The following is a 26835-nucleotide window of genomic DNA, read 5'->3' as shown; positions in this document are numbered from 1 at the left end:
GGACGATTTTAGAGTTATATCAGAGTTTCACAAATAGTCCTGAGAACCCAGAAGTTCTCCTCCTAACTTCCCTTAATGTTGGCATCTTAATGGCACCAACTCAAGCCGCCCAGTCTGGAATGCCAGTATACTGGGTCCCACACAGGCCCTTCTAGTCCAAGACCTCTTGGAGTACTTTTGTTCTCTGGACTCTCGATGTCAGTTCACTGCTCTCTCCATATGCCACTGCCACTCTGTTGTGTTGAGAGCTTTTATTTGTGTTTTAATGTAGTAGTGCTGGTCTCTTTTGTTCATCTTCTTGGCTCTTCTTGAAGGTTTTTTTCTTTGTGTGGCTTTTCATAGGAATTAGGCTCATTTATAAGAAAACTTGATAGCATTTTTATTGGTTTACAAGCTTAAATCAGCCAAAGAGGAATGGTTTGTTTTAATATGTCTTTAATTGTGTTTGTGGGGATTGGGAATGTTGTGCATGTGAGTGCAGTTCCCACAGAGGCCAGAAGAGGGCATCCAATCCCTTGAAAGAGTTAGTAGACAGTTGTGAGCTATCTGACATGGTTGCTGAAAACCAAACTTGGGGTCCTTTGCAAAACCATTCTCTTATGTGGATGGGTATTTTGTCTGCATGTATACCTGTCCACCACTTATGTGTAGTTCTGTGGGGTCCAGAAGAAGGTTTGCAACCCCTGGAACAGGAGTTACAGACTTACAGACCTTTGTTAGTTGCCATGTGGATGCTGGGACTCAAACTTGGATTCTCTGGAAGAACAGCTGGTGCTCTAACCATTGAGACATCTCTCGAGTCCCAGTATTTGTTTATAACGGCTATGCCATGTTTGCAATAGCTGTACCATGCTCAGAATTACTGTGCCATTTGCTCAAGGTTTTGTGTCTCCCAAGAGATTTTACAGACTCCTGTAGGTCTCACATATTGCTTATAGGTCTCATATATTGCTTAGTAAGTTTAAGTGTTTTAATCTTTTTTATTGTCATTATTGTCAGGCTTTTCTCATTTGTTACAGCTTCTAGCTGGTTGATGTAATTCTTATAATTTAATATCCTGCTGTCTTGTGAATTATGTCTTGATTCACTTTGCTTGTTGATTCTCTAGTTTTCCAGATATACTAACATATCAGGTAATTGAAAACAGAGGTACATCTGTCTTTCTTACCAACCCTTAAGCCTATTTTGGTACCAGAGATGCTAGAGACATGGCTCAGTGTTTAAGAGTGTGTAGTATTCTTATGAAGACCTGAGTGTGGTTCCCAGCATCCATATTGGGTGTCTGATAGTTGTTAGTAACTCCAGCTCCAGAGGAATCTGATGCCTCTAGCTTCTGCAGGTACTTGCAGTTGGTGCACATACCAACACACAGTCTCATACACATAATTAAAACTTTCTTAAAAATTTAAGGTCTTTGTTGATTGTTGTGTAATGTCTTCAGTATAGTGCTGATAGCTTTGTCTGGGGGCAGTCGCCTCCCATGTGGCTCCTCAGTATTTCTTCACTGTATTCAGTGCTGCCTTTGGGACTCAGTGTAGGTTTTATCATAAGAATTTCTGGTTGATGGTTTTGTAGTGTTTCGCACTCAGACCATGCTTAGAATTTTGTAGACTGTTTCAGCATTGATAAGATGCCTGTAGTTTAGACTTCCTGACATCAAATCATGAGTCTGAAACTGTACTGTTTGGCCGTGGTGTGCTGTTTTTTTGTTGTTGTTGGTTTTTGTGTTTGTGTGTGTGTGTCTATGTGTGTGTGGTAATGAATTGTGCTTGTTCATGAATTCTTAGTTGAATCATAGTAGTTGGTTTTAACTATTCATGGAGTATAGGTACTTTTACGACTCAGACAATAGTAGCCATACAACCAGTCCCCAGGAGTAAGACTAGGTGATATTCCCACATGTGCTCTTGAACATGAAAATATGTACACAAAGATAATGTTAGGATTTTACCTAGTAATTCAGTTTGCCCATATGTTCAAGATGAGTGCACCATTATGAGGTAATAGAGCCATATGCCCACGGTGTGTCTGCTGTATCCACTTGCTGTGTTTCTTCCCATCTGCACAGACCTCTGACACCAGTGCTTGTTAGGCATAGTGTTAACTGCACACTGATGCCTTTTAGACACAACCAATGAAAGTAAGTGCAGGATCATTGTGTCAGCACTTCTGTACTATCTCAGCCAGGCCGGGACCTCTCCAGGCTTAGCACTTTACTGAAGACTTTATGGGTCTCAGCTGAGGGTGTCTGGTACAGCAGAGCAAGAATACAGAGGGACCCTGCTGTAAGCGAGGAAGACAACTGGTGAGCAGGGTGTCTGGAAGAATCCAGACTTAGGCTTCCTATGCTTTCCCCTCCTGCCCAGCCCCCAGGCAGGGTTTCACAGAGCTGTCTGATCAAGCAGCAGGCTGCATCAGTACATGGGTGTGTTTCTGCCCAAGAAAGCCTCTTGCAACTTCAGTCCATGGTTTGCTACCATTGCAGCTGGCAGAGCCCCTGACTACGGAAGGTGGGAGGTGCTACCTACTTTACCTCTGCTGTTTACTCCCGTAGTCAGGGAGCTGCATAGTGAGCACACTCTAGGACCAGCCAGGACAGCCGTACAGTATGCAGCTCCACTGTGCTGCCTGTGCCCAGCTTGCTGCCTGCTTCCCCATTGCTTTCTGATGTGGTCTACACTAACACTCTCTTCGTTGTTTCAGCTTGAGTCCTAGTTACATCGACCTGACTGAGTGTCCCTACATGTGGCCCTACTGCTCCCAGCCCATCTACTATGGAGGAATGCCAACAATCGTTAATGTCACCATCCTCAATGGCATGGGAGTCACAGGAAGAATTGTGGATAAGGTGAAACTTCTCTGTGTGACATGGCCAAACTTTTGTACCTCAGTTATCCCTCCTGAAGTTAAAAAAGGGTTAAATTGGGTGTGGTGCACACCTTTAGTCCAAGCACTTGGGAGGCAGAGGCAGGTGGATCTCTTAAGTTCAAGGACAGCCAGGGCTACCTAATGAGACCCTGTCTTGGAAAGGGGGAGGGGTACTGCTTTCACCTGCTTAAGCTTCAGAGGTGGTGGACAGCTCTTTCTCACACAGAAAATCATACCTGCTCCTCTACAGAAAAGTTGAGGCCTTAATTTATTCTCTGGCTTTAGCACCTGAATGTCAGAGAACGTTTTAATTTTAACAGCCACTGACTGGTGAAAATGACTTTGTTCCTTAGTGAACATGAATAGGCCTTCATGTTTAGAAGGTCTGACCCTTGTTTTGAATTTTACTTTCATAATTTTCTAACTCACTGTGTAGACATCACAGTGATAAAGGGTTGAGGGGGAAGCATAGAAGACTGACTTCCACCTCCAGTACTCAGCTGTTGTTTAAAACATTGCAACAATATGTCATATTGTTATGTGTAGTGGGCAAAAATTTATATCAGTTTTTTCGCTGTAATCATATAAAAATACAGCAGTGTACTGTCAGTGTCTCAGCATGATGGGGTGCTGGCTTATCATTTGATTACTTGTGCTCTTGCTTGATCAGTTGTGTGGCTTTTACATGTAAATATTTTGCTGTTGCACACAAAGTCTTCTTCTGAGTTATTTCTTTAGCTTGCAGTCCCTGGATAAGAATCTTGAGTCAGGGTGTGAATGTACTACAGCTGTTGGTGTGTACACCAAATTCTCTCCAAGAGAGCTGTACCACTAGACTGCTGCTGTGGTGTTATGGGGCGTCCGTACCATGTGTCCCATGTCAGTTTTGTATTTCATGAGACTCTTTTCTGTTGTCAGTGTGTTGTTAGTATTCATATGACTATGCCAACATTACATTCAAGAATATTTCTGTCACCCCTGAAGACACCCATCAGCATTTATTCTGTCTTCCCTCCCCGGTCCCTGTGGCCGTCAGTCTGCTTTTTCTTTTTTGTATTAGAGATACATTCTGTATTTGTCTCTCTGTGTAGCCATCGCTGTCCTAGCCAGGCTGGCCTCAGACTTATAGAGATCCACCTACCTCTGCTTCCCAAATGCGAGGATTAAAGGCCATACCTGGTTCAGTCTGCTTTCCATCTCTTGGTTTGGCTGCTCTGCACAGTCCATACTAGAGGATTTGTGTGTGTCCTGCTGTGACTGGCTTTTCTCACTGAAAATGTTCTCAAGTTTCCTCATGCATCATCCAGTGATTTACTCCTTTTTATGGCTGAGTGATATCCATTGTGTGAATATTGCCGCTGCTGTTTTTTAGTGTGTGTGTGTGTGTGTGTGTGTGTGTGAGAGAGAGAGAGAGAGAGAGAGAGAGAGAGAGAGAGAGAGAGAGAGAGAGAGAGAGAGAGAGAGAGAGTCTTTTAGAGAGATAGGTGCTCTTGTTAGTGAAGGTACCCCAGGGGTTGGGTACCTCCACGTGTGTTTACTAATTATCGTCTCTCAGTGCCAATTACCTTTGTGTTTCCTTTCCTGCTTTTTACTGGAGTTTCAGTTTCCCCTATTGCTCTTACAGTCTCTCTGTATCGTGGAAAAGATAGCTGTTGTTATGGTTTTTATAGAGTCCCCCAATGTGCCACCCCCAGGTTTCTTGTTCTTTGATATGACTTAATGTGCTTGTTTTATTAGTCCACACTTCTTCTGTAAAAGTTTTGTATTTTGATATAGTTGAATTTTCATCATCTTTGTTATTTTTTCTGTCGTTTGAAAAAATTATAAACCCCTACAGAGGTATATTAAAGTCGGTTTTATATTAATACTAATTCTTGTTTATAGGATTAAACATTAAGTTTGTTCATTAGTTAACGTTTGTTGCTTAAGAGATGGGTGGGAGTTAAAATTTTTTTTTCTCAGAGCCGGGCGATGGTGGTGCACGCCTTTAATCCCAGCACTCGGGAGGCAGAGGCAGGCGGATCTCTGTGAGTTTGAGACCAGCCTGGTCTACAGAGCTAGTTCCAGGACAGACTCCAAAGCCGCCACAGAGAAACCCTGTCTCGAAAAACAAAAAAAACAAACAAAAAAAAAATTCTCAGTTGCCAACCAGTAGCTTCCAAGAGTAGTCATTAAAGCTGGGATTTGTGGTGTTATATCCTACAGGCTCCTCTTTTCCGGAACTTTATTTATTTTTTAGCTATGCTGAGTCACTTAGGCAGTTGCCGTGACTCTGGGGCTTTATGGCTTGTGAGGGAGTCAGTGACTTAGGTCTGTATGGTTTCCAGGTGATCTCTTCGTGCCTGCCTCCCTCTCCTCTCTCTTCTGGCGCATTGTGGGGTGTGTGTATTATTCAACAGGGCGGTCTACAGCCAGTGCTCAACCCTCCCCCAGGTGCCCTTCACTAGCTGCGCGATTTGGTTGGTGACAGCTGGCATCTGTGACGCTTCAGTCAGTGTAACTCTGAGGACAGGTCTGAGGTGTCTGTCTCTTGTGTCACTTCTCGTCATCTGATGCAAGTTCTTGGAGAACTCGTGACAGTTGCACCCAGTTTCTTAGGGATGGTGGAGTTTTATAACCTTGTAGAATATCCATGGTGGTGGTCTTGTAGACTGCTGGCGTCACGTCTGTGTCCAAGACTCCCATCTACCCTGTGTACTGAAGTAGTCCTCAACACCAGCTAGCTCACTTGCGTCCCCAACAGCTCACTTCACCCTTGACCTGTTTTCTTTTTCCTACAGCCTGAGTGGCGGCCCTATTTACCACAGAATGGAGACAACATTGAAGTGGCCTTCTCCTATTCCTCCGTGTTATGGCCTTGGTCAGGCTACCTGGCCATCTCCATTTCTGTGACCAAGAAGGCAGCTTCCTGGGAAGGCATCGCACAGGGCCACATCATGATCACAGTGGCTTCTCCAGCAGAGATAGAAGTAAGGGTGCACCAGAAAGTAGCTTTTTTTAAAAACCCTTTCCTGCTAGGAGAAGGAGATGGGAGGCAAACTCAGTGTTGAGGGTCTCCATTTAATGGACCACTGAGGTTGACTGGATTAGCCTCATTAGCCGTGAGCTATGGCCCAGGGCCCCCACTCTGCTTCATGCTCTGCTGCTGTTTCACAGCAGACAGGACCTTCTTGGGCCTAATTTCAAGATCAAAATTAGTGCATCTGAAATTCGTCTCCCAGGAAGCAAATATGGGGTTGGTCTTGCACTGCTTTAGTGGCTTTTAGGAACAAAATACCTGAATTTTAAGTCAGCTCTTGAGTTTGACCAGAATTAATTGCAACACATGACGTAGGTTATTGTCATATATTTTTTTTAATATTTATTTATTTATTATGCATACAATATTCTGTCTGTATGCCTCAAGGCCAGAAGAGGGCACCAGACCTCTTTACAAATGGTTGTGAGCCACCATGTGGTTGCTGGGAATTGAACTCAGGACCTTTGGAAGAGCAGGCAATGCTCTTAACCACTGAGCCATCTCTCCAGCCCTTGTCATATATTTTTATATTTAAATTATGCATGTTAGATTGGCAAATAGGAACAACCATTGTAAGCACAGTATGGTACTGGAAATTAAGAAAGATCCTGAGTTTTTTGTTTTTTGTTTTTTTTTTTTTAATGAGCATTGGTTTTTCGTCTGCATGCAAGTATGTCCTTGTAGGGTGTCAGATCCCCTGAAACTGAGGTTACAGACAGTTGTGAGCTGCCATGTGGGTTTTGGGAGTTGAACCCAAGTTCTGTGGAAGAGCAGCAAGTGCTCTTAACCACTGAGCCATCTTTCCAGCACCCTGAGTTTGAGATCTTATCTAAAAACAAAGGAAAGAGGAAAAAGGAAAAAAAAGTTTTAAAATGTGAGCTGAGAGTTTTTCAGAAAGGAGGTGCATTTCAAGTTTTTTGTTTTTTTTTTCCATTTTCTTTTTTAGTCAAAAAATGGTGCCGAGCATACTTCCACAGTGAAGCTTCCAATTAAGGTGAAGATCATTCCCACCCCTCCTCGGAGCAAGAGAGTCCTCTGGGACCAGTATCACAACCTCCGCTACCCGCCAGGCTACTTCCCCAGGGACAACTTGCGGATGAAGAATGACCCTTTAGATTGGTGAGTGGCAGCTTTGCCTGCTCCCTGTCACCCTAGGGTTATTTCCTCGCTCCTGCCACTCTTGGAAGCCAAGCTGTGTTGTGAGGACAGCCACTTCTCTGGACATGCACTTGTGCAGCAGAAACTGACATCATACTCTGTTGTCTTATTTCCCCGTCTACCACTGAGTCAGCTGGCAAGTCTGCTCAGTCCCACTGTCAGGCTGTCTTCTGTCCTCCCACGTGTGGCCTTCCTTTGGCTCTGACTGAGGCCTGGGTGTTGTCCCTGTTCTCTTGACAAGTTTTTCCTCTCTGCATTCCATTGGTCATATGTAGACCACCATGGTCATTTGAAAGAAGACCATCTCCACAACTCACTCCAGTCCATCCACTTCTGTCTATGGGCTCCATGGTGAAATGTGGGGAGAAAAGTATCAAGTTGCAAGATTCTTTTTTGTTTTTCAATACAGTGTTTCTCTGTGTAGTCCTGGCTGTCCTGGAATTTGTAGACCAGAGTAGCCTTGATCTCAGAGATCTACCTTCCTCTGCTTCCTGAGTGCTGGGATTAAAAGGCATGTGCCACCATGTCCTGCTTGACCAGGATTCTTACAGAGTTGGACTTGCCTTTTTTTTATTTATTTTAAAAATTTTATATGTATGGGTGTTTTATATGTATATATTTCTGTGTACTACTTATATTCCTATTGTCTGCAGAGGCCAAAAAAAGGGCATCAGATCCCCTAGAAATGGAGTTGTAGATGGTTGTGCATTGCCATGTGGATGCTGGAAATTAAACCTCTGTAAGAACAGCCAATTTAAGCACTGAACTATCTCTCTAGCTCCAGATTTGTCTTTTAAAGTAAAATTTTCCTGAAAGGGAGTGTGATGGGTTCCGATCATAGACATATGATAGGAATAGGGGAAACTGACACCAGGCAAGGCCATAGCCTGTGCAGGAGCCTGTCAAGTGGGCATGGCTAAGGAGATGGGCGCTGGATCTTTCTGCCAGCATTTAGGCAGATGTACAGGGAAAATGAGCATGTTTTGAAAGGAAAGCAACCAAGGTGATAGGGAATCTTGTGCTTAACCTGAACACAGTGCACCAGTGTATGTGTCTCTGAGGTGGTTGTCACGTGCAGGTGGCTACTAGCAAGTTGATGTGGACCTCTAAAGTACTGCTCAGGACAGCTTAAGCCTTGTCTTTGCATCACTTTATCATCTGTGCCTGCCGTGCTCTCTTTTCCCTTGTCTAACCAAATGATTCAGTCTTGGAAAGGCTGAGACAGCTCTGGCCTCCTTTGGTAACCAGTGGAGAGTAGTCATCTGACCACTCTGGTTGTTGCTTTTCAGGAATGGCGACCATGTCCACACCAACTTCAGGGACATGTACCAGCATCTGCGCAGCATGGGTTACTTCGTGGAGGTGCTCGGGGCCCCATTCACGTGCTTTGACGCTACACAGTACGGTGAGCAGTCTTGTTGTCCAGTTTTTCAGCCCACAACATACATGTATTGAGTGTTCCCAGTGTTCACTGATGGGCCAATAAAGGGAGCCTGGGAGAGTCCCTGTGACCAAGTGGAGGTGGAGAATGAGGCTCTCCACAATGCTCGTGATGGTTGTAATTCTCAGCTGAGTACAGAATGTCACTGGTTGTGCACAGAGATATTTGTAGTCTTTTTATTTTTTTTTTCTTTGCTATTTTTACTACTTGGAATTTTCTCCTTTTTATGGATCCTGGGGATTGAATTCAAGTTTAGTGGAAGGAGCTTTTATGGTTCCACCTCACTGTTCTAGTCTTTTTTTTTTTTTTTTAATACTATCACTTTCCTAAAGTAATGAAAAATCTTTACATTATGCAAAGATGAAAACCAAAGAGCACAGTTAGTTGGTCCTTATGACTTGCTGGGCCCTGGCCATGTGTGTCTCACCTCCCTCTGTAGTGATGCAGGGTGGCACCAACCAGACTCCTAGGTGGGACACCAGTGAGAGGTGGCACTTCTGAATTGTCTTCTGCTACTCAGATGTGACAGTTCTCAGACTGTAGCACTTCTTCCATCAGGCACTTTGCTTATGGTAGACAGTGAGGAAGAGTACTTCCCTGAGGAGATTACCAAGCTGAGGAGGGACGTGGACAACGGCCTCTCCCTTGTCATCTTCAGTGACTGGTACAACACTTCTGTTATGAGGAAAGTGAAGTTTTACGATGAGAACACAAGGTACAGTTGCAGTTGGCATGTGCATGGCGGTATGGCTTTGGGGTTAGAGTCCCCTAGCAAGCTCTTGTGTGACTGTCTTAACTTGGGGTGGTCTTTGTAGGTAGTGGACCATGGGTGAAGAAAGCTCCTTGTGGAGACAGAGATTTCTGGGCTCCATGATAGTTGGGGTCATTGTCTTCGCTTGCTGAGCTGAGATACCTGTGCTTTGGTTTCTGTTTGAGCTGTTCTGTCCTGCATCCTTCAGACTGAACATAAGAAAACTGACATCCACCCCAGGAACTGTTCCTCAGAGAGACCTGTGTAGTTAACGGCTGAGTGCTAGAGTGCTGTCAGTGCTGTGTTGTGTTACAGATTGTCTTTGGCAGAACCTCTTACTCCTTCTAGTTCTGGCAAGATCTAGACTCGACTTGTCTGGGTTGGATGCCAGTGAAGTTCTGATTCTAATTTCATAAAAGAAAGCTTGAATGTGTTCTACACATTTACTGGAGCAGTAGGTTTTATATATTTCTCAAACCAAACAGCTTGTTTCAGTTCACACTTTTTTGTGTATGTGTGGACTGGATTGTGACAGAAGATACCGTGTTTTGTCAGGGAAAGAGGAAGTGTATGGGAGGATTTTAATTCTTGCCTTCTCTGTGCTTGCTGCCACTTTTACAGGCAGTGGTGGATGCCAGATACTGGAGGAGCCAACATCCCAGCTCTGAACGATCTGCTATCTGTGTGGAACATGGGGTTCAGTGACCGTCTTTATGAAGGAGAATTTGCCCTGGCAAACCATGACAGTAAGGCTTTGTGTCTGTGTGTAGAGGCATGCAGTTGGCAGAAGGATGAGGGTTTGAGCTACATGCTTTTGAAGAAGAGATGGGATTCAAATGAGCTGTAGTTTGGAAAGACCTAATCAGTGTCCTCAAAAACCACATTTATGGCTGGGGCCGTAGGTCAGTGGCCACTTGTCTTGCATGTACAAGGATCTAGGTTCAGTCCCATCAGAGCTGAGCCATGTAGCTCAGTTGATAGAGTGCTTGTCTACCTTGCACAAAGCCCTGGGTACTCTGCACATAAATTGGCCATGGTTGCTCATGCCTATAAATCCTAGCACTTGGGAGCCAAGAACCTGAGCCAGTGTTTGAAGTCACTCTGGGATTATATAACAAAACCTTGTTTCCAATAGGCAGAAAAAAAAATGTTTATTTGTATGTTTCTTAAAAATTTCTTAGAAACTATATGTCACCAGCATTTTTTACTTGAAGTTTGAGGTGATTACTTCTAGTTGAAGTGCAGCAGGCAATAGCCATTTGTCTCTTCGGGTTAAAAAAAATCTTTAAAAATAAATATAAGTGATGTAGACCATCTCTGAAATGCTGGGTCAGTGAGTTGAGGGTTGGGCATTTCTGCTTCTTTAATGGTGAGCAACTGTTTTCCAGTGTATTTTGCGTCGGGTTGCAGCATCGCCAAGTTTCCAGAAGATGGTGTTGTGATCACACATACTTTCAAGGACCAAGGTAAAGAAAGGGTACTGTTCACAGGCCTCTAGTGTCCTTTATCCCCTCTCCTTCCCCCAGAGATTTACTGTGCATTTCACTCTTTTCAAGTGTCTGCTTCAGCAGTGTTTGGTGCATACTTGTGTGTACCTCACAGCCCACTTCTGCGTGCTTGTTGGGTGTTAGGAATGCCACTAGCAGTCCCAGGCCTTCCCTTCCATCTGCTCTGGTTCCTGGTAAAGCTCATAGAAGTAGTATTTGTATACTGTGGCATGGACCCTGGAGGATTCCAAAATGAGTATGACAGATTCTTGCTGATAATTTGAATATGTGTGTATAGTCTGCAAAGGAAATGGGGTTCTCCAGGTCAGGGCTCAAAATTGTCTTGGTCACAGTCTAAGGGTTGTTCTGTGATTGGTGTGCTCTGCTATAGCATGGTCTTGATGGATTTGAGAGTTCTTAACCTGACGAAGGCTCCTCTTAAAAACACTTATCTTTTGCCACCAGGTAGTGGGGACACACACCTTTAATCCCAACACTCAGGAGGCAGAGGCAGGCAGATGTAAGTTCAAGGCCAGCCGGTCTACAGAGATAGTTCCAGGACAGCCAGAGTTATTACACAGAGAAACCCTATCTCGAGAAACAAGCAAAACTAAACAACATCTTCCTTTCCAGTGGGCATTGCTGTTTGTCTGTGTTTACCTACAGTAGACATCCCTCAAGTCTGGGCCAGGCCCCTAGTATGGGTACTCTGCTGAGTGCGCAGAACTCACCTGCTGAGTGGAGCAGGGACAAATATGGCCGCCTCTGGTTCTGAAAGTTAGGTGCAGAACAGTAGGGCAGGACCTTCTTATGGCTGTCACTCCAGAGCTGGAATTCTGAGCTGTAGGACATGTCTCATCTGCGGTAAATGCCAGGAGATGACATGCCTCCTGTGACAGCCATTTCCTCCTAAAATCTGATGGCCTGTTTTCAGAGTAACTAGCAACACCACCTTCAAGGTGGCTGTTTTTCTGTAATGGAGAGACACTTTTATCAGTTGAAAACATGAAGCATAAACTGTTTGTGGTCACATTAAGCACCAGGTGATTTTAAGCCAGCCCCTAGGCCCAGCTCTGTAATAAGTTAGTACTTTCTAAATGCTGCTCTCACAGGCTTGCCACTTCTGGGGCTAAAAGTCATGGCCCCTTAGCTGGCTTACAGCCTCCTACAGTTTTGGCAAAAGTAGATTTAATGGTGTATACTTTATTTAGTGTTTTAATATATTCTAAAAAGTCAGCTGCTTGGTGTTAACTTGGAGAGTCTTTGGGTATAAAAGGTAGGACGTTGATAGTACATGTCATGTTAGAGCAGAAAAGACCTTGTTGTCAAAGCTGACAAAGTGGCACAGACTTGTCATCCTAACTACTGTTAGCTATTGAGGCAGGAAAATCATAAGCTTGATGCCTGCCTGGGTGACTTATCAGGACATCCCATCTGATCAGAAGTTAGAAAGAAAGGGATGAGGGTATAATTCAGTAGTCGAATGACTTGCTTACCTGGTCCTAGGTTCAATCAAGCCCCAGTTTCTCCCCCCCCCCAAAAAAAAAGAAAGAAAAGGAAGGAAGGAAGGAAAGCAGGAAGGTCAAGAAAAGGGGGAAAACAAGAAAACTCTTACATAGCTTGGGGCTAGATGTAAGTGCATCCATGGCCATCTGTGTCTGTCCTATTAAATCCCTTATTTCACTCCGCAGAGGCGAGGTGTGTGAGAGCTGGCTACAGGCATAGTTGCAGATTCCAATGGTGTCTGATAGTAGGGTAAACTTAAGTTTGCATAAGGTAAATTTAGTGTGGCTATGCTGTTGGCAGCTGCCAACATCTCGATTCATTAAATGTTTCATGTGCTGTCTGCTTGGCAGTTCAGACATGCTTTTGCTAGGGTATGTGCTTCATCAAAAATGGCGTCTGGACCGACGCAAATTTTAAAGTTAGCTATATTTGACCCACCCTATAATACAGCACAGAACCTGAGGTGTCAGTGCAGGCTGAACTTGTGAGAGCTCGAGTGTATTAAAACCAAAATTAATAATGCTTAAATACTGCTTCCCTGTTCTGAAGATTTGCACTGTTTTGTTTGAATGTTGTTTTGCTGGTCTTGTGTTAGGTAGGTCAAATTTCAGTCCAAGTGGCAACTAGAAAATCAGCAATTCCCTCAGAGAACTCTCACCGCTGTTCTTGTTTACTGTAGGATTGGAGATCTTAAAACAAGAGATGAAATTTGTTGAAAATGTTCCCATTTTGGGGCTTTATCAGATCCCAGCTGAGGGTGGAGGCCGGATCGTGTTGTATGGAGACTCCAATTGCTTGGATGACAGTCACAGACAGAGGGGTAAGAAAAGAACACACAGGAGGACTGGGGCTGCAGCTCAGAGGTAGAGCACTTGCCTTGGACATACAAGGCCCTGGGTTCAATACCTAACATGGCCATAAAAGAAAAGGAGACACACACATGCTTAATGGTTTGGGTACACGGTCCTCTTTGCTTTGTCTCTGGAGAGATGCTGGCCAGAGCTGGATAAATAAACAGGTACGTGTCCACAGGAGCCAGTCATGGAAGTGCCAAGTACTTTGATTGCTGGGATATTTCTGCAAATACCTGAAGGCTAACACATAGGATACACAAACCTCTGCATATCTCAGTACCTGCCTCTGTTTTCCCATCTCATGAGTCACTGTCACCTGTTTAGTAGAGTCCCTTAACCTAATTGACCCATGTTCTGCCCTTCTTAGGCTTCTTGCTAGGTTGTGTGAACTCGTTAGTATATGTTTCTCTGGTCTGACTTCTCTTCCTGGCCATGTGTCCTGAAGTCCTTGCTTGTTGCTCTCCCCTAAGACTTGAGAGTTTGGGGTGCTGAGAGCTTTTGTCAGTCCTCCGTTATTTTCTCAAAGACAGGAAGCAAGAAGACAGAGCTAGTTCTCCGTTGTGCCTCCTGTACAGCCTGTCTCCTGTGTCCTCCAAGTATGCAGCTTATGTGCTTGGGTATGGATGGACCTTGCCTTCTTACTTTAGGGAAGGAACGATGAAAACGCTACAGGGCTTTGGGAAGATGCTGGTAAGCCAGGCTTGTCTGGGACTCTGCGTCTACCTCAGACAGTGGAGCCATAGGCACATGCCAGATGTCACATCTTTCCCCAATTGCAAGTTGATGTTGACTGGACTTCAGTAGCTTATGTAAATCCTTAGACTATGACTGGTTTAAAAAAAAAACAAAAACAAAAGTAAGGTTTAAAGTCATAGCAGATAGGAGATTAATGTTTTATTGCCACAGAAATTCTCTTTAGGATTTGAGCTTTCCTGTTAAGAGTCTTTATTAAAATTTTAAGTGTCTGTGCATATGCATTTCAGATGGCAGCTCTTTGGGTCCTCGGGGGCTTTTGGCACTTGACCATAAGTGCATGCTCTTTCCAGAGCAGAGTACTCAACAACGTTTCCCACTCTGGAAGCTGCTGTGGTCCAAATAGGTGTTAATGGGGCTTGGGCTGGTTACATGGGGGGTTGAAGGAGGGAGTGGACAGAGAGAAACCAGGTCTGGGATGGGAGTATCTGCAGCCTCGTTAGGAGGGGGCCTTTGTTCAGTTCTTAGTGAGAGTTGCTTGTATTCTTAGACCTGGACTCTGAGATATCCAGAAAAGAATTACCATCTTGGTTAGGACCACTGACTCAAGTAGTAGATGCTCTCCTCTGATCTTAAACTCGCCTTCCCATGCGTGTTCCCTCATAGTTCAAACCTACTTGTTCCCAGGATGGCTTCAGGTCCTTAGTAGTAGCTCATGTCCTTGGAGCTCCTTTTGTAGAGGCTATTCTTTTTTCAGTGGGTGTCACATGGTCTTGCCTCTGAATGAACCCTGTTCTGTCTTTGCCCATGAGCTTTCTGGAGCTGTGTGAGACTCAGGCAGGTGGTCCAAATAAGTCACAGTGGGGCTGAACTGCCTAGAGCCCTGAGACAGAGTAAACTCCACCTACAGTCACCTGGTACTGGAGCAGACTGCCCTGGGTGGGCTGGAACCCTGACCAATAAAACGCCTTCTTCTCAAGAGTAAGGGAGTCTGGTGAGGGTATCAGCTTCATGTTGACCTAAACTTCTAACTTCTGAATCTCCATTTCTCCCTCTTCATGAGAGCTGAGTGTTCTTCAGTTCTCCTGGAGGGATTCATTTTCACAAATTGAATCCTAAGTAGTGTGCCTGTTGACTCTGCAGACTGCTTTTGGCTTCTGGATGCCCTCCTTCAGTACACATCATATGGCGTGACCCCTCCCAGCCTCAGCCATTCAGGAAATCGGCAGCGCCCACCCAGTGGAGCTGGCTTGGCCCCTCCTGAAAGGATGGAAGGTGAGTATCTCTTATGATGCCTTAGCAGGGACTTGAGCCAGCTCAGTGCTGCATCAAGTACGGGGACCTGCCCTTCCGTGGGAGCAGTGAATGTTTCTCAGTGTTTGCTGGTAGCCTGGCTACCAGCAAATGGATGGACAGAATGGACAGGAATTAGTGGGCCCTGTATGTAGGTGCTTGAATCCAGTATCTTTTAAAATATTTTAATTTTGTGTATGGGGGTTATGTACAAGTGCCTGGTGAGGCTAAAAGAAGGCATTAGAGCCCCATAGAGCTGGAATTACACGTAGTTGTAAGCTACCCAACATTGATGATGACTGTTTTCTGCAGGACAGTGACACTCTTAGCCACTGAGCCATCTCCAGTCCCAAGGCCCAACATCTTCAAGTGCTCTCTGAGCACAGACACCAGGCTGGGTACTTTGTAAGGATTAGCTCACGAATGCCTTTCAGTGATCTTATAAAAAGAGATAGTATTATTCTTGGTGTACAGATGAAGAAACAGGAGAAGAGAGGTTAAGCAGCTACCTGAGGTTACTCGGGCATGTGATGAGCCTAAAGCTCCCTGCCCTCCAGGGTCTGTGTGGATTGGTACTTGTGTACTCAAAGAACTGAATGTTTTCTTCCTTGCAGCTCTGTCCACAGAAGGATGTGAGCCACAGGTGTCGTTTAGAATTTTATAGTAGCAGCCGGCTGTGGTGGTGAATGTCTATAATACCAGCTCTTGAGTGATGAAGGGACTAAATGGAGGCCAGACTGGCCTGTTGATAGCAAGACCCCATCTCAAAAGTAAAGGAAAGCCAATACTATAGAAAGAGAAATCCCAACAGCTACATTAAAATATAAGGCGGACTGGGGAGGTGGCTCAGTTAACAAAGTATTTGCCATAAAAGCATGAAAACTTCAGTTCGGATCCTCCCTCAGCATCCACATAAACACTGAGTGTGGCAGAGCATGTCTGTGACCCCAACTCTGGGTGAGCTAAGACACTGGCCAGCCAGTCCAGCAGAATCTATGAGTTTCAGGTTCCATGAGAGTAACGTAGATTAAGGACGACATTCAACGTTGATCTCTGGCCTCCACACACACATGTACACACACGAACGTGTATGTCCATGTACCCCACATACATACAAAGTAGGAAAGGTAAAATTCATTTTAATAATGTATTTCAGTCTGGTGCTTTAAAAAAAAATTGCTTAGATGTGTAACACCTACTTCATTTGCTCAATTGCAGTGTGTAGCTGGTGACTACAGTGTGGGGTAGCACAGATTTTAGAAATGTAATTGGTTTGTTTATTTTGCCAGAGAATTAAGTATTCTAGAAGAGAGGTTTTTCTGTGTTACTGCCCTTAGTAACCTTATATGCAAAGACTCACTGCCGGTGTGGACTTGATGAAGGGAACCAGGCACCCATAGGTGAGGTCCTGAAGCATGTGGGGGTAGTTGACAGAACACAGTGAGCTATTGGCAGAAAGACAGTTACTCAGCGCCACCTTTTATTTTTATAATGGTGATCACCTCTTCTGTTCTTACTGCTGCTAACCTCAGGAAACCACCTTCATCGGTACTCCAAGGTTCTTGAGGCCCACTTGGGAGACCCGAAACCTCGACCTCTTCCAGCCTGTCCACACTTGTCGTGGGCGAAGCCACAGCCTGTGAATGAGACTGCACCCAGGTCAGTGTCTCCCTGTGCTCTCCTTGCTGTTCTCCAGGGCCTGTGACTCATTCCTTTTTTATAGGAGAGAATGCAATTTTGCTGACATCATTGTTAAATAATCCGATCTAGCTTGTCATTTTCTGACAATTGTGGAAATGAGCAAACCTCCATATTGATCTTTAGAAACGTGCTTTGGTGGTGTCCTGCAGTAGAGTACTCTGGAAGGAAAGCTGGGGTCCAGCCAAGTGCTGTCTTGAGCAGAAGCTAAGCTCGGTCTCCAATTTGGGATTTGAGAGCTGTCATGAAGGAAGCTGTGCTCCCTGTCCAAAGTGTTGTGTATGGAATGCAGGTAGTTTTATTTTTTATTTTTCTTTCTGCAGCCAGGACTGAAGCTGCTCCTAGTAGGTGGCTTTTGCTAAATACCTGCCATGTTGACTGTAGCCTTTGTCCACAGGAGCTGCACTAATGTGTGGCCTTGTGTGGCTCTGCCCCTCTGTCTCTCACCCGACATCATCTGCCTCATTCCCTTCAGTTTCTTAGACCTGAGTTCCCACTGCAGTTTCTCTCCAGCCAGGCAGTGCTGAACTGTTTCTCCAGCTTGCACCTTCTAATTTCTCTCTCTGGCTTTGTGCCTAAGCAGGACAAAATAGGGGAAGTTTGCAGGGCCGGTGTATGCTTCTTTCAACTCCTCCTGGCATAGGCTTCCTTTAGGACAGTGTTCCACCTCTCTTCTTTTTCCCCTTTCGTGGCAGGCACTATGCTTGGTTCAGTGATGGAACGGTGTGGCCTAGCCAAGGGTAGGATCCACATCCATTCTGTGAGGAGACAACCTGGCCTGGTGTTGTTACCTGCATACTTTACTGCTCCATGAATGCAGGTTCCTCAGTGTTCTGCTCAAGGACCATGTCTTAGAATATCTGTCACAGAAAGCAAGAAAGGTGGCCCCATGGAGATGACTTAGTAAAGTAATTGCCATGTGCTGAGTTTGACCCCCTAGAACCATGTTTAAAAAAAAAAAATCTGGGCACAGCAGCATGCACTTGTAACCGCAGTGCTGAGGAGTGGGAACAGAAGAAAGCCTAGGGCTCACCAGCCAGTCTAGTTGAAGCAGCAGGCACCACATGTCACCAGAGACTTTTGTCTTACGTAAATAGAGAGCAAGTCGTACACCACCATTGGCCTCTGTGCTCCCATTGCACACAGAAAGTTACACACATCACCTGGTCTTTAAAGGTTCTTCCCAAACCTTTAATTGAAGAGTGCTTTTCCATTTCAGTCTCCTTGCACATTTAAAACTTGTAGTATATTTCCATTTTTGAATCTTTATTTATTTAGAGCCTTCTGTTATCTTAGACTTTATGCTCCAGACATGATCCGCAGCTCCTGCTCATAGAGCAGCCAGGTTAGCTAGAGTGCCAGAAGCTCGGTTTTTCTCCCCAGTGCGTGCTAAAAGCTCTGAGAATAGATAACAGTACCTTTGGTATCTGGCTGGCCACATCAGATAATCCCTCCCACTCTGAGTCTGTCCAGGCTGCTGATAATGCTCAGCTCCTAGAATTTAATTTTGACTTGCTCTCGGCACCCCCTCTCCTTACCACACCACTGCGCTGCTCTCTTATCTCTCATGTGACATCTTGAGGGAAGTTATTCTGTCTTCAGAGACTTAGAGTGGGATATATTTTGAGTCTCTAGAAGATTCTCTGTCTATGTTAGACAGCTGCAGGTTGCCATCAGCCATGCTAAGGGTAAGTTCCCATCTCTGTGAGGTGAGGCTTTTTCCCAGGTCTTGGTTGGGCATCAGGTATTCTTAGGTGTCATTGCTGTGGGAACACTGGCTCAAGGCAGACCCTCCATCTCTGAACAGTGTGCTGTGAGACTGCAGTGCTAGCATGAGCACTTTTACCTCAGTGCACCACTAAGAAGTGCAGTGAGCCCCCAGGTCAGCTCCAGGACACAGGACACCGTTAGAATGTTCACTTAGCAACACACTTTGAAAGCTTAAGACGCCATGGGTTCTATGTCTTTCTCAGTTAGTTTTTCAGACAGATTAACCCTGAGCAGTAGCATTAAGTCATGCAAAACAGGCTGGAATGCAGTTTTGTTGGAGTTGGCCGAGCTATGCTCAGCCAGGAGCCTCTGTGGTCTCTCTCATATCCCTCGCCAGTGACAAGCTGTGCTTGGCTGCTGCTAGGACTGGTTGCCTGTGCCTTTCCCCAACTAAAGTAAAGACACCAGCCAACAATTTCTAGGAGGACTGACACAGGAAGATAAGGAATTCTTCATTTCCAGATAGCTTCCTTCCATTGGTGACTTTGGCTCTCCCCAAGGTGTCCACAGGCTGCCTATTACTGTTTGAAGTGTATCAGTCACTGTGATCTTCAGCTCTAATTGCATTGGCCCAACCAAGTTCCTCAGACCTAGAGAGGAAACAGTGATGAGCTCTGCCTTACTCACACCCGAGTACCCACAGTTCCAGCACACGCTTTGTTGGTTGTCACCACAGGCAGGCAGGTGTTTCCTGCTCACCTCTTCTTCAGTACTGGAGTACTTGCAAATCTGTCCTGTTCTGATTGCGGATGCTGGTCTCTGAGTTCACCAGGAGCTCCTTCACTACAGTGCTTTACATTCAGAAAGCAAGCTGAAGCCTTAAAAAAAAGGCCTTCCATGACACTTTGGTCTCTGTGACTGTCCTCTTGCCTTGCCTGGCAGTGTTCTCAGTGTTGAACAGTAATGGTCTTGGGTGGGATATTTTATAAATCCTCTAGGACAGCTCTTCCTTACATACTGTGATCTCAGAGCATGGATCTGACTTTTGCCTTTCTCAGGACCTGGATGCAGGCACGTTCTTTGACTGGCAATCAGAGTTGGAGGGTCTCACGCAGCCCTTTATTGTTATGTGTCAGCTAAGCTTCCAGGTGAGGATGGGTGCTTATCTTTTTGTTCTAATCTATTTCCGGAAGTAATCTTTGGAAACATCAGAAGCTGCTCTCCATTGACCTGGACAAAGTAGTGTTACCCAACTTTCGATCGAATCGCCCTCAAGTGAGACCTTTGTCCCCTGGAGAAAGTGGTGCCTGGGACATTCCTGGAGGTGAGTCCTTTAAGGCATCTTTCTGGGCTAAATCTTGCTGAGGCTTTCCAGGTGTTTCCCCTCCCCAAGGAGAAGAGCCCTGCCTTCTTGCCTTCCCGGGCATCCCTGGAAGCTGTGGTGGTCCTGGTCGCCTTTGTAGTACAGATTGACAAGGCTAAGAGTGGATCTAGAGATGAAGATGCTGTTTCTCTTTAAAAATCCTATATTCACATTTTAACTTAAAAAGCTTATTTTTATGTGTATGAGTGTTTGCCTGAATGTATATCTCATGTGTGCCTTGTACTCTTGAAGGTCAGACATCATCTTCAGATCCTCTGAACTAGAGTTACAGATTGATGGTCGTGAGCCACCATGTGGTTCTGGGAAGCAAACCCAGGTGCTCTATAAGAGCAACAAGTACACTTAACCACTGGTCCATCTCTCCAGCTCCTCTATATATGTATTTTAAATATCAATTTTTAGTGTGTTTGCTACATGGTACACCTAAAATTTTCCACAGTAATTTGGATGCTCTTTGTTAAATTTCTGCAAGCAGGTGTGAACTGTGGGCACCAGGAAACAACTTTTCTCTACTGGGTTTCTGTTATGCTGGTCCCTGGGGTCTTTGGGTCCTCTGTAGCCTGTCTTGACAGCTAACTGAGCTGTAACAGGCTCCTGAGGTGATCCAGCTTGTCCTCTGCTTAGTTAAGACCTTTGGCCTGAACAGACTTCCTGTCCAGGTTTCAATGTTTTAGCTGGAAGAGTTGGTCCCAGATCCCTCCAGCTCAGTGTGTGTGGTCCTTTAATTTTATAAACTCCTGCAGCCTTCTTGGGTTCATAGCTCCCAAGAGGGTGGGGTTTCTTTGGGTTTCAGGAATTGGTTGGGAAAAAGGTACCCCAGCCCTTGCAGGCTAGCCATGGAACATCATGAGGTGAAGCCAAGATCCTGAAGTGTAGACATGGCGTACGCCAATGATAGTAAGCTCTGGAACTCTTGGCATTGATAGTTACAGAATCATTGACTTTTAATCTGATGTTCCTCTGGTGGCCATTCCAGGAGGTATTGCCACCTGGGGAACACGGCCAACAGGCCTCTAGTATCTGTCTGTTTGGCTTCCTCTTCCTCAGCTAGCAGGACTCCAGCACTGTCCTCTTCCCCTCTGGATTGAAACTAGTGTGTCTTCCATTGATCTTTGAGAACCAAGAACCTTCTCTAGACCCTGCTGATGTAGGCTGGCTGTGACAGGATTGAGGCCTGCCTGCCTGCCCACCTACAAGCCAAAAGGTTAAGCCACTCCCTCATACACATAGGGATGCTTGGGATCAGCTGATGAAAACGGGCTTTGTGACCCTCTCAGCAACACTGTAGTTAGCAGCCAGGCTCCTAAACTCTGGCTCAGAAGTGATGTCTGCCACCCAAGCTAATGGAGTCAGTGTTTGGTCTCTGATGAACTGGTTCTCAGAAAGGCTATAGCTATAGTTTTGTGACACCATTGACCAATGACTGTCCTCTTGCAGGGATCATGCCCGGCCGCTACAACCAAGAGGTGGGTCAGACCATTCCTGTCTTTGCCTTCCTTGGAGCCATGGTGGCCTTGGCCTTCTTTGTGGTACAGATCAGCAAGGCCAAAAGCCGGCCGAAGCGGAGGCGGCCCAGGGCAAAGCGTCCGCAGCTTGCACAGCAGACCCACCCGCCAAGGACCCCGTCAGTGTGATCATCACAGTGGCCTGCCACAGGAGCCAACAGGCCTTGGACCACTCTGATGGCCACACAGGGAGGGCATCAGAAGAGCATTCTGGGAGGTGCCTGTTTCTAAGGAACCCATCTCCAGCTTGTGGCTGGATTAGTGTGTTCTCTCCAGGCATCTCTGAGGTACATCCTGAAGTACCTCACTGTGCTGGGCTCTGACCGGAGGGGCTCAGTAGCTCAGCCTCCAGTGGCATCAGGCCCATGACAGTGCACCAAAGACACAGAGCCTGGGAGGCCTGTTGGAGCACACTTTCTACATAAAGCTTACAACCCTGACCAAGCGAAGACATGCTTGTTACAGGCTATTTTCTATATTTATTATGGGGAGAGTCATTTTGAAGACTTGTGCTATTTGGAAGCAAAGTTGTTGTTTTTGTTTGTCAATCGAGTGCAGTTTTCTGCAGTGACATCATAGGGAATCAGATTCCATGACCTCTTTGATGAGAGGACAGACTGAACTGAAGGGAATGTGCATAGATCTGGGAAATGCAGGCCTTCGCTTTATTTTTATAAGTATCAACTGCCATCATGTTTTGTAATTTGAGGTCTTGATTTCACCATTGTTGGTGAAGGAAATTTTCAATAAATATGCATAACCTTACAAAGCTGGAACATGTTGTATACCAGGCCCCTGCTACCCTCCCATTCTCTCTAATAACCCTGAGTGGGGTCTGGGTTAGCTGGGTCACACACTGTAAAAATGTCCATGTCGGGCTATGCTTCCATGAGCTCCAGTGTTCTCACTAGGTAATGTGGCCAGCACCATTTGACTCTTTAACTCCAGAACATTCTTATCACTCCCAAGGAAAGCTCAGGCCTGTGAGCAGTTGCCTGTATCTTCCCCCATCCTGCAACTAGCCTGCTTTCTGTAATTGGCCTGTTCTGGTGTTTTCTGTCACGAATTCACATGGTATGGTCCTTCACAGCTGGTCTCTTTCTGTTAGCATCATGTCGTCACGCTCCACTCATGGTGTAGTGGGTGTCAGGCCATTCCTTTTTATGGCCGAATAATATTCCGCTGTGGGGAGACCACTTGCCAGCTACTGTGTATAGGGTCGTCATTCATGTGTTGTTGAGCGAGTATTTTCCTTGGGAGTCTTCCTGGGGTGATGACATCATTCATTTGGAGAAGCTGTCAGACTTCCCAAAGCAGTGCAGTATTTGACACATTTGCTGGCAGTGTGAATCCTGGTTTCTCTGTGTCCTGGCCCGTGCTTGTTTCTACCATTCTGATCATAGTGCTGGAGACTGAGGTGGAATAGCCATTTGTGCATCTTCCTTGGAGAAATGCTGTCCCTAGCCCGTACTTGGTTTTTAATGAGGTCATGTGAACCTTTGTCACTGCCTTGTGAGCTTTCTTTACATGTCCTTATCAGACTTGAAGTACGCTCACTTCTCCCTGGTGCCCTTTAAAGCATGAACATCAGTAATTTTGGTCAGGTTTGGGCTTCCTTCAGTTGCTTCTTTAAGTGTGCTGAGTCCCAGCGGCCTCTTCCCATGGAATCCCTGTCTAACCAGCATGCCACACATGCCAGCTGCTGGGCACTAGCCCTGTATACCGAGGCTGAGAGTGGCTGCCTGGAAGTCTGTGGTTGTGACCACGGCTGATGTGGGTCTTGCGCATGAGCTTTCTCTGGGCAGGTCTGTGGGTCACTCGTAACTCTCATGCTCTCATGGCTGCTGTTGGGTCTGGGAGGTCTTCCTAGGGCCCATGTAATGCTAGCTCCCTGTTTGGGGTACTTCAGGATGTTACAAACAGTCCTGGCTCCATCAGCACACAGTAGACCCTGTATCTGCATGTAACCCCCACTTACCCAGTGAGAAGTGGTTAATGTGGGGCCTCTAGTCACTATCAGCCCTCAGCCCAGGACCTCTGGGATAAGTATACCCTAGTGTACAGGGACCAGCAGAGCATGGGAAAGGGAAGGACCAGGACTGCAGCCGCAGAGCAAGTCTGCCTGGGCGCTCCAGCCCCATCTTAGGCAGCATAGATTTTGAGGTAATGAGCCTGGAGTATGAAATGTTTAAATCCCCCAGTTCAGATCCCATCTCTGCCACTTGTCATGACTTGAGGTGAGGTCCCTGGGCTTTGGCTCATGTGTGAATCGGGGCCAATGACACCTCCTTCACACTGATGTGAAGGTGAGCTGCTGTAGGTGTGGCACTCTGATAACAGCGTGCTGCGTGTTGGGTGGATGACTCCTGCCTGCACAGCTGCTGCCAGCAGTCTTGCAATTGACCAGGTTGCTGGTTGTAGACAAACTTCACCTTGTAGACTTCACCTGTTCCCAATACAGGCTCTCCTACTGGGTCTCTAGGCATTTTAATACATTCCAGCTCAGCCCTTCTAGCTCCTGAGCGGTATGTGCTCTTGGAGCCCATGTTTGTTCTCTGTGTGGGGGATGCCCATATCCATGGCTTTATACACTCATGTTTGTCCATGCTGGGCCCATACAAAAACAAGGACTTGGGGACCTCTGAAAGCTGAAGACAGGCCTGGGGGCAGGCCAGCTCCACAGCAGGTGCCCAGGACCTGCCAAGCCCTTATCCCTGGGCACAACTGAGGTGGCAGCATGCGAGGGTGCTTACAGCCTGCCTCGGAATGGGCTGGAATTGGCCCGAGCAAGGGAGCCCACTGAGGGGAGAGAGGCTGGGCCTTTGGTCTGCTGAGCCAAACATTGCACAAGGTTGTCCATTTTTCCCTGTGTGGATTAAGCAGAAGTTCCCAGAGTTCTTGAATTATTTTTTCCCAAATAACCCCTTACTGTATACTAGTAGGGTGTTGGTTTCATTCACGGTGCTTTGGAAGGCACAGAGGAGTGGTCTGGAACCCCAAGTTTCAGGGTCTTGCCCCCAGTGTCCTAATTCACCCAGAAGGGTCTGACTGAGTCAGTAGTGACAGTAAGACCTGGCAGCCCCATTCCTAGATGTGTCCAGAAGTGGCTGAATCAAAGCTAGAGGAGACATGCATAGTTCTACTACCGCCAAGAGGCAGTGGCCACCAGGTACTGCTGGTGGAGGAGGAGTCTAGCTGGTGAGATGGCAAACTAGCCTCGAAGGATACTCTGCCTCATTTACCTCATGATAAACTTTAAACGCACGTGTTGAAAAAAGATACGAAAAGCTTCAGCTCCTGTAACTGAATTGGCGTGAAATGGCCAGAACAGACAAATCCATGGAGACAAAGCAGATTAGCTGTTGCCAGGGCCGGGGAGAGAGGGGCTGCTGGGGGAGAGATGATGAATGCTCAGGAATTAGTGGGAATGGTTGTATGGTGCTAGGAATGTGCCTAAGCCCCCAGGTGCAGTCAGCGTGGTTAATGTGCTGAGTTATGTTAATTCTGCCTCCCTTCCTCTCCCAGGCTCACACATGCCTCTTCAGGGGATCTTGTGATTGGGCCAGTCTCAGGAAACATCTAGTTGGGGCACCGGGAAAGGATCTCTGGTCCTACAGACCTGAGGAGTGTTTGTGATCAGGCCATGGTGGACGAAGAGGCCGTGGGCTCTGCACCAGCTGTGTCGTGCCCCAGGTCTCTTGGTTGCCTAGCCTTCCCGTTTCTCCCTGGGCACACTGCTGGCAAGAGGGAGATGAACTTGGACATAAATCTAAGATTTCCTTGCACCTCCAAAGTCCAGTCCCTTCTCCCTCATTTTAGACAGGACTCCTGATGATGCCTGCAGGGGACAAGAGGACCCAGGAGGATTTGTAACCACAGACCTGGCCCTTGCCCAGGGGCCTGAGGCCTCTGCTCTCAGGCAGCTCAGAGATCAGGGTGCCATGAGCTGGCTGGGTGCCTATAAACAGCTTTGTTCCCTTATGTTGGTTCCAAAGATTGGAAGCTTCGAAGTGGTCTTGTTTGGCTGGGTGGCAGGGCTATAGAGGACTGCCTCCTGCCTGTCTCGCCTTCAGTAGGTACTATGCATCTTGGTCTGTCTTCATCCCCCAGCCCTTGAGTTCCTGATGACCCCTGACCACTCCAGCACTCTTACAAGGACACCTGTTGCAAGATTGTGTACCCTGACGAGGACTCCCAAGGACTTGATGAACCTGTGAGCTCTTTGGAGTTTGTTGCAGGAGCATAGGTGACCCTGAGACGTCTACCCATCCCCAAAGTTGCCCCAGTCAGCCCTCCACTCACTCTTCTCTGCCGCTGCAGGAAGAAGTGAGTACCTAGGATTCAGACAAGGGTCTTGAGACCTGACTTCCATGAGGGTCTCCTGCAGTGGTCACATCATGTGACCCCTCCAGGCTCACCTCTTCATGTCAAGGATCTTCATCTCATCTGTGGAACCCTCCTGCCATATGAGGTCACATCACAAGGACTGCAGGTTAGGATAGCCTTTTTTGTGCCTTCATCAGCCAGTCATGCCGGATTCTGGATCCCCAAGGTGTCGTGTGTTTACCTAAGGGGGCTCTGTCCTGGAAGCTGAACGCTAGGCTAGCTCTATTGTACCCGCATTCATTGGGCCACCTCTGCAGGCTGATGGGGGGATGACAGGAGGCCCCGCCTACTCAGCCTGGTGCCTTTCCCTCTTCTCAGCACACCAGGCTTTCTTTGGCAGCTTTTAGGAGTCCTGTGGAAACCAGTGTAGCCTGGGGTGCTGACGAACTGGCACTGACAGCTTCTCGAAGCTCCCTATGGGGCTGAGGGCAAAATGAAAATCTGTAGGCAGTGTCATGTGACCTGCGCTCCTGCTTCAGCACTTACTGCTGACAATAATTCTTTTCCTTGCTTCTCATGAATGACTCTGGACCAGGACGTACTGTTTTCTCACGTGGTCAAAGCCAGAGACCCTGTGCCAGTAACGTGGCCACTCCCATAAGCTACCTCACATGATCCAGAACTTTCTAAGCTTCTGAGGAGAGTCCCCGTCATACACTGCGGAGAACAGAACAGCTGTCGGGAAGCCCAGCGGGAATAAAGGGAGAAGGTTCGAAGGCGTGGATGCTCCAGCATAGTGCCCTGCAAGCCCCCTCCACCACCTGCAGGATCCCCAGGGTGCTTGTGCGCACCTCCTTGGCTGTCTTCTGCTCAGTACCTTGGGACTGGCTGTACGGGGCTGAGCAGAGGGTGGCTGCCCACCCTCCTCTGGCTGCAGATGGTGCCCTGCAGGGTGCCCCCTCCACAGCTTGGGAAAGGTCACACAGCCTTGGGAGGCCTGCAAGGGAGTGGATATCAAAGCCCCAAAGAATTAAGAGATCGTGGAATTTTACAGCTTAGTGGCCAATTTCTAAGTCATGCACAGTAATGGGCAGCTAATGAGGGACCCTGGGCAGGGGCAGGGGAGTGCCCTGAGCCCCTGA

General features: G+C 46.7%; 1 protein-coding gene across 2 annotated transcripts in view; it reads left to right on the top strand.

The window, feature by feature from the left end:
- Mbtps1 (membrane bound transcription factor peptidase, site 1) overlaps window positions 1-22143 on the top strand; it is a 54244-nt gene extending 32101 nt beyond the window's left edge. For both annotated transcript variants that reach the window (XM_075977433.1, XM_075977434.1), the window contains exons 12-23: window positions 2704-2848; window positions 5649-5837; window positions 6834-7006; window positions 8335-8450; window positions 9045-9201; window positions 9859-9983; window positions 10626-10703; window positions 12910-13050; window positions 14921-15052; window positions 16603-16729; window positions 19672-19802; window positions 21300-22143. In XM_075977433.1, the coding sequence (XP_075833548.1) occupies window positions 2704-2848; window positions 5649-5837; window positions 6834-7006; window positions 8335-8450; window positions 9045-9201; window positions 9859-9983; window positions 10626-10703; window positions 12910-13050; window positions 14921-15052; window positions 16603-16729; window positions 19672-19802; window positions 21300-21496 (1711 nt within the window). In that variant the 3' untranslated portion in view covers window positions 21497-22143. The remainder of the gene's footprint in view (window positions 1-2703; window positions 2849-5648; window positions 5838-6833; window positions 7007-8334; window positions 8451-9044; window positions 9202-9858; window positions 9984-10625; window positions 10704-12909; window positions 13051-14920; window positions 15053-16602; window positions 16730-19671; window positions 19803-21299) is intronic.
- The last annotated feature ends 4692 nt before the right edge of the window (window positions 22144-26835 follow it).

The sequence above is a fragment of the Microtus pennsylvanicus genome, chromosome 6 (assembly GCF_037038515.1).
Source record: "Microtus pennsylvanicus isolate mMicPen1 chromosome 6, mMicPen1.hap1, whole genome shotgun sequence".
Taxonomy (NCBI): Eukaryota; Metazoa; Chordata; class Mammalia; order Rodentia; family Cricetidae; genus Microtus; species Microtus pennsylvanicus.
This window is presented reverse-complemented; position numbering and strand designations above follow the sequence as displayed.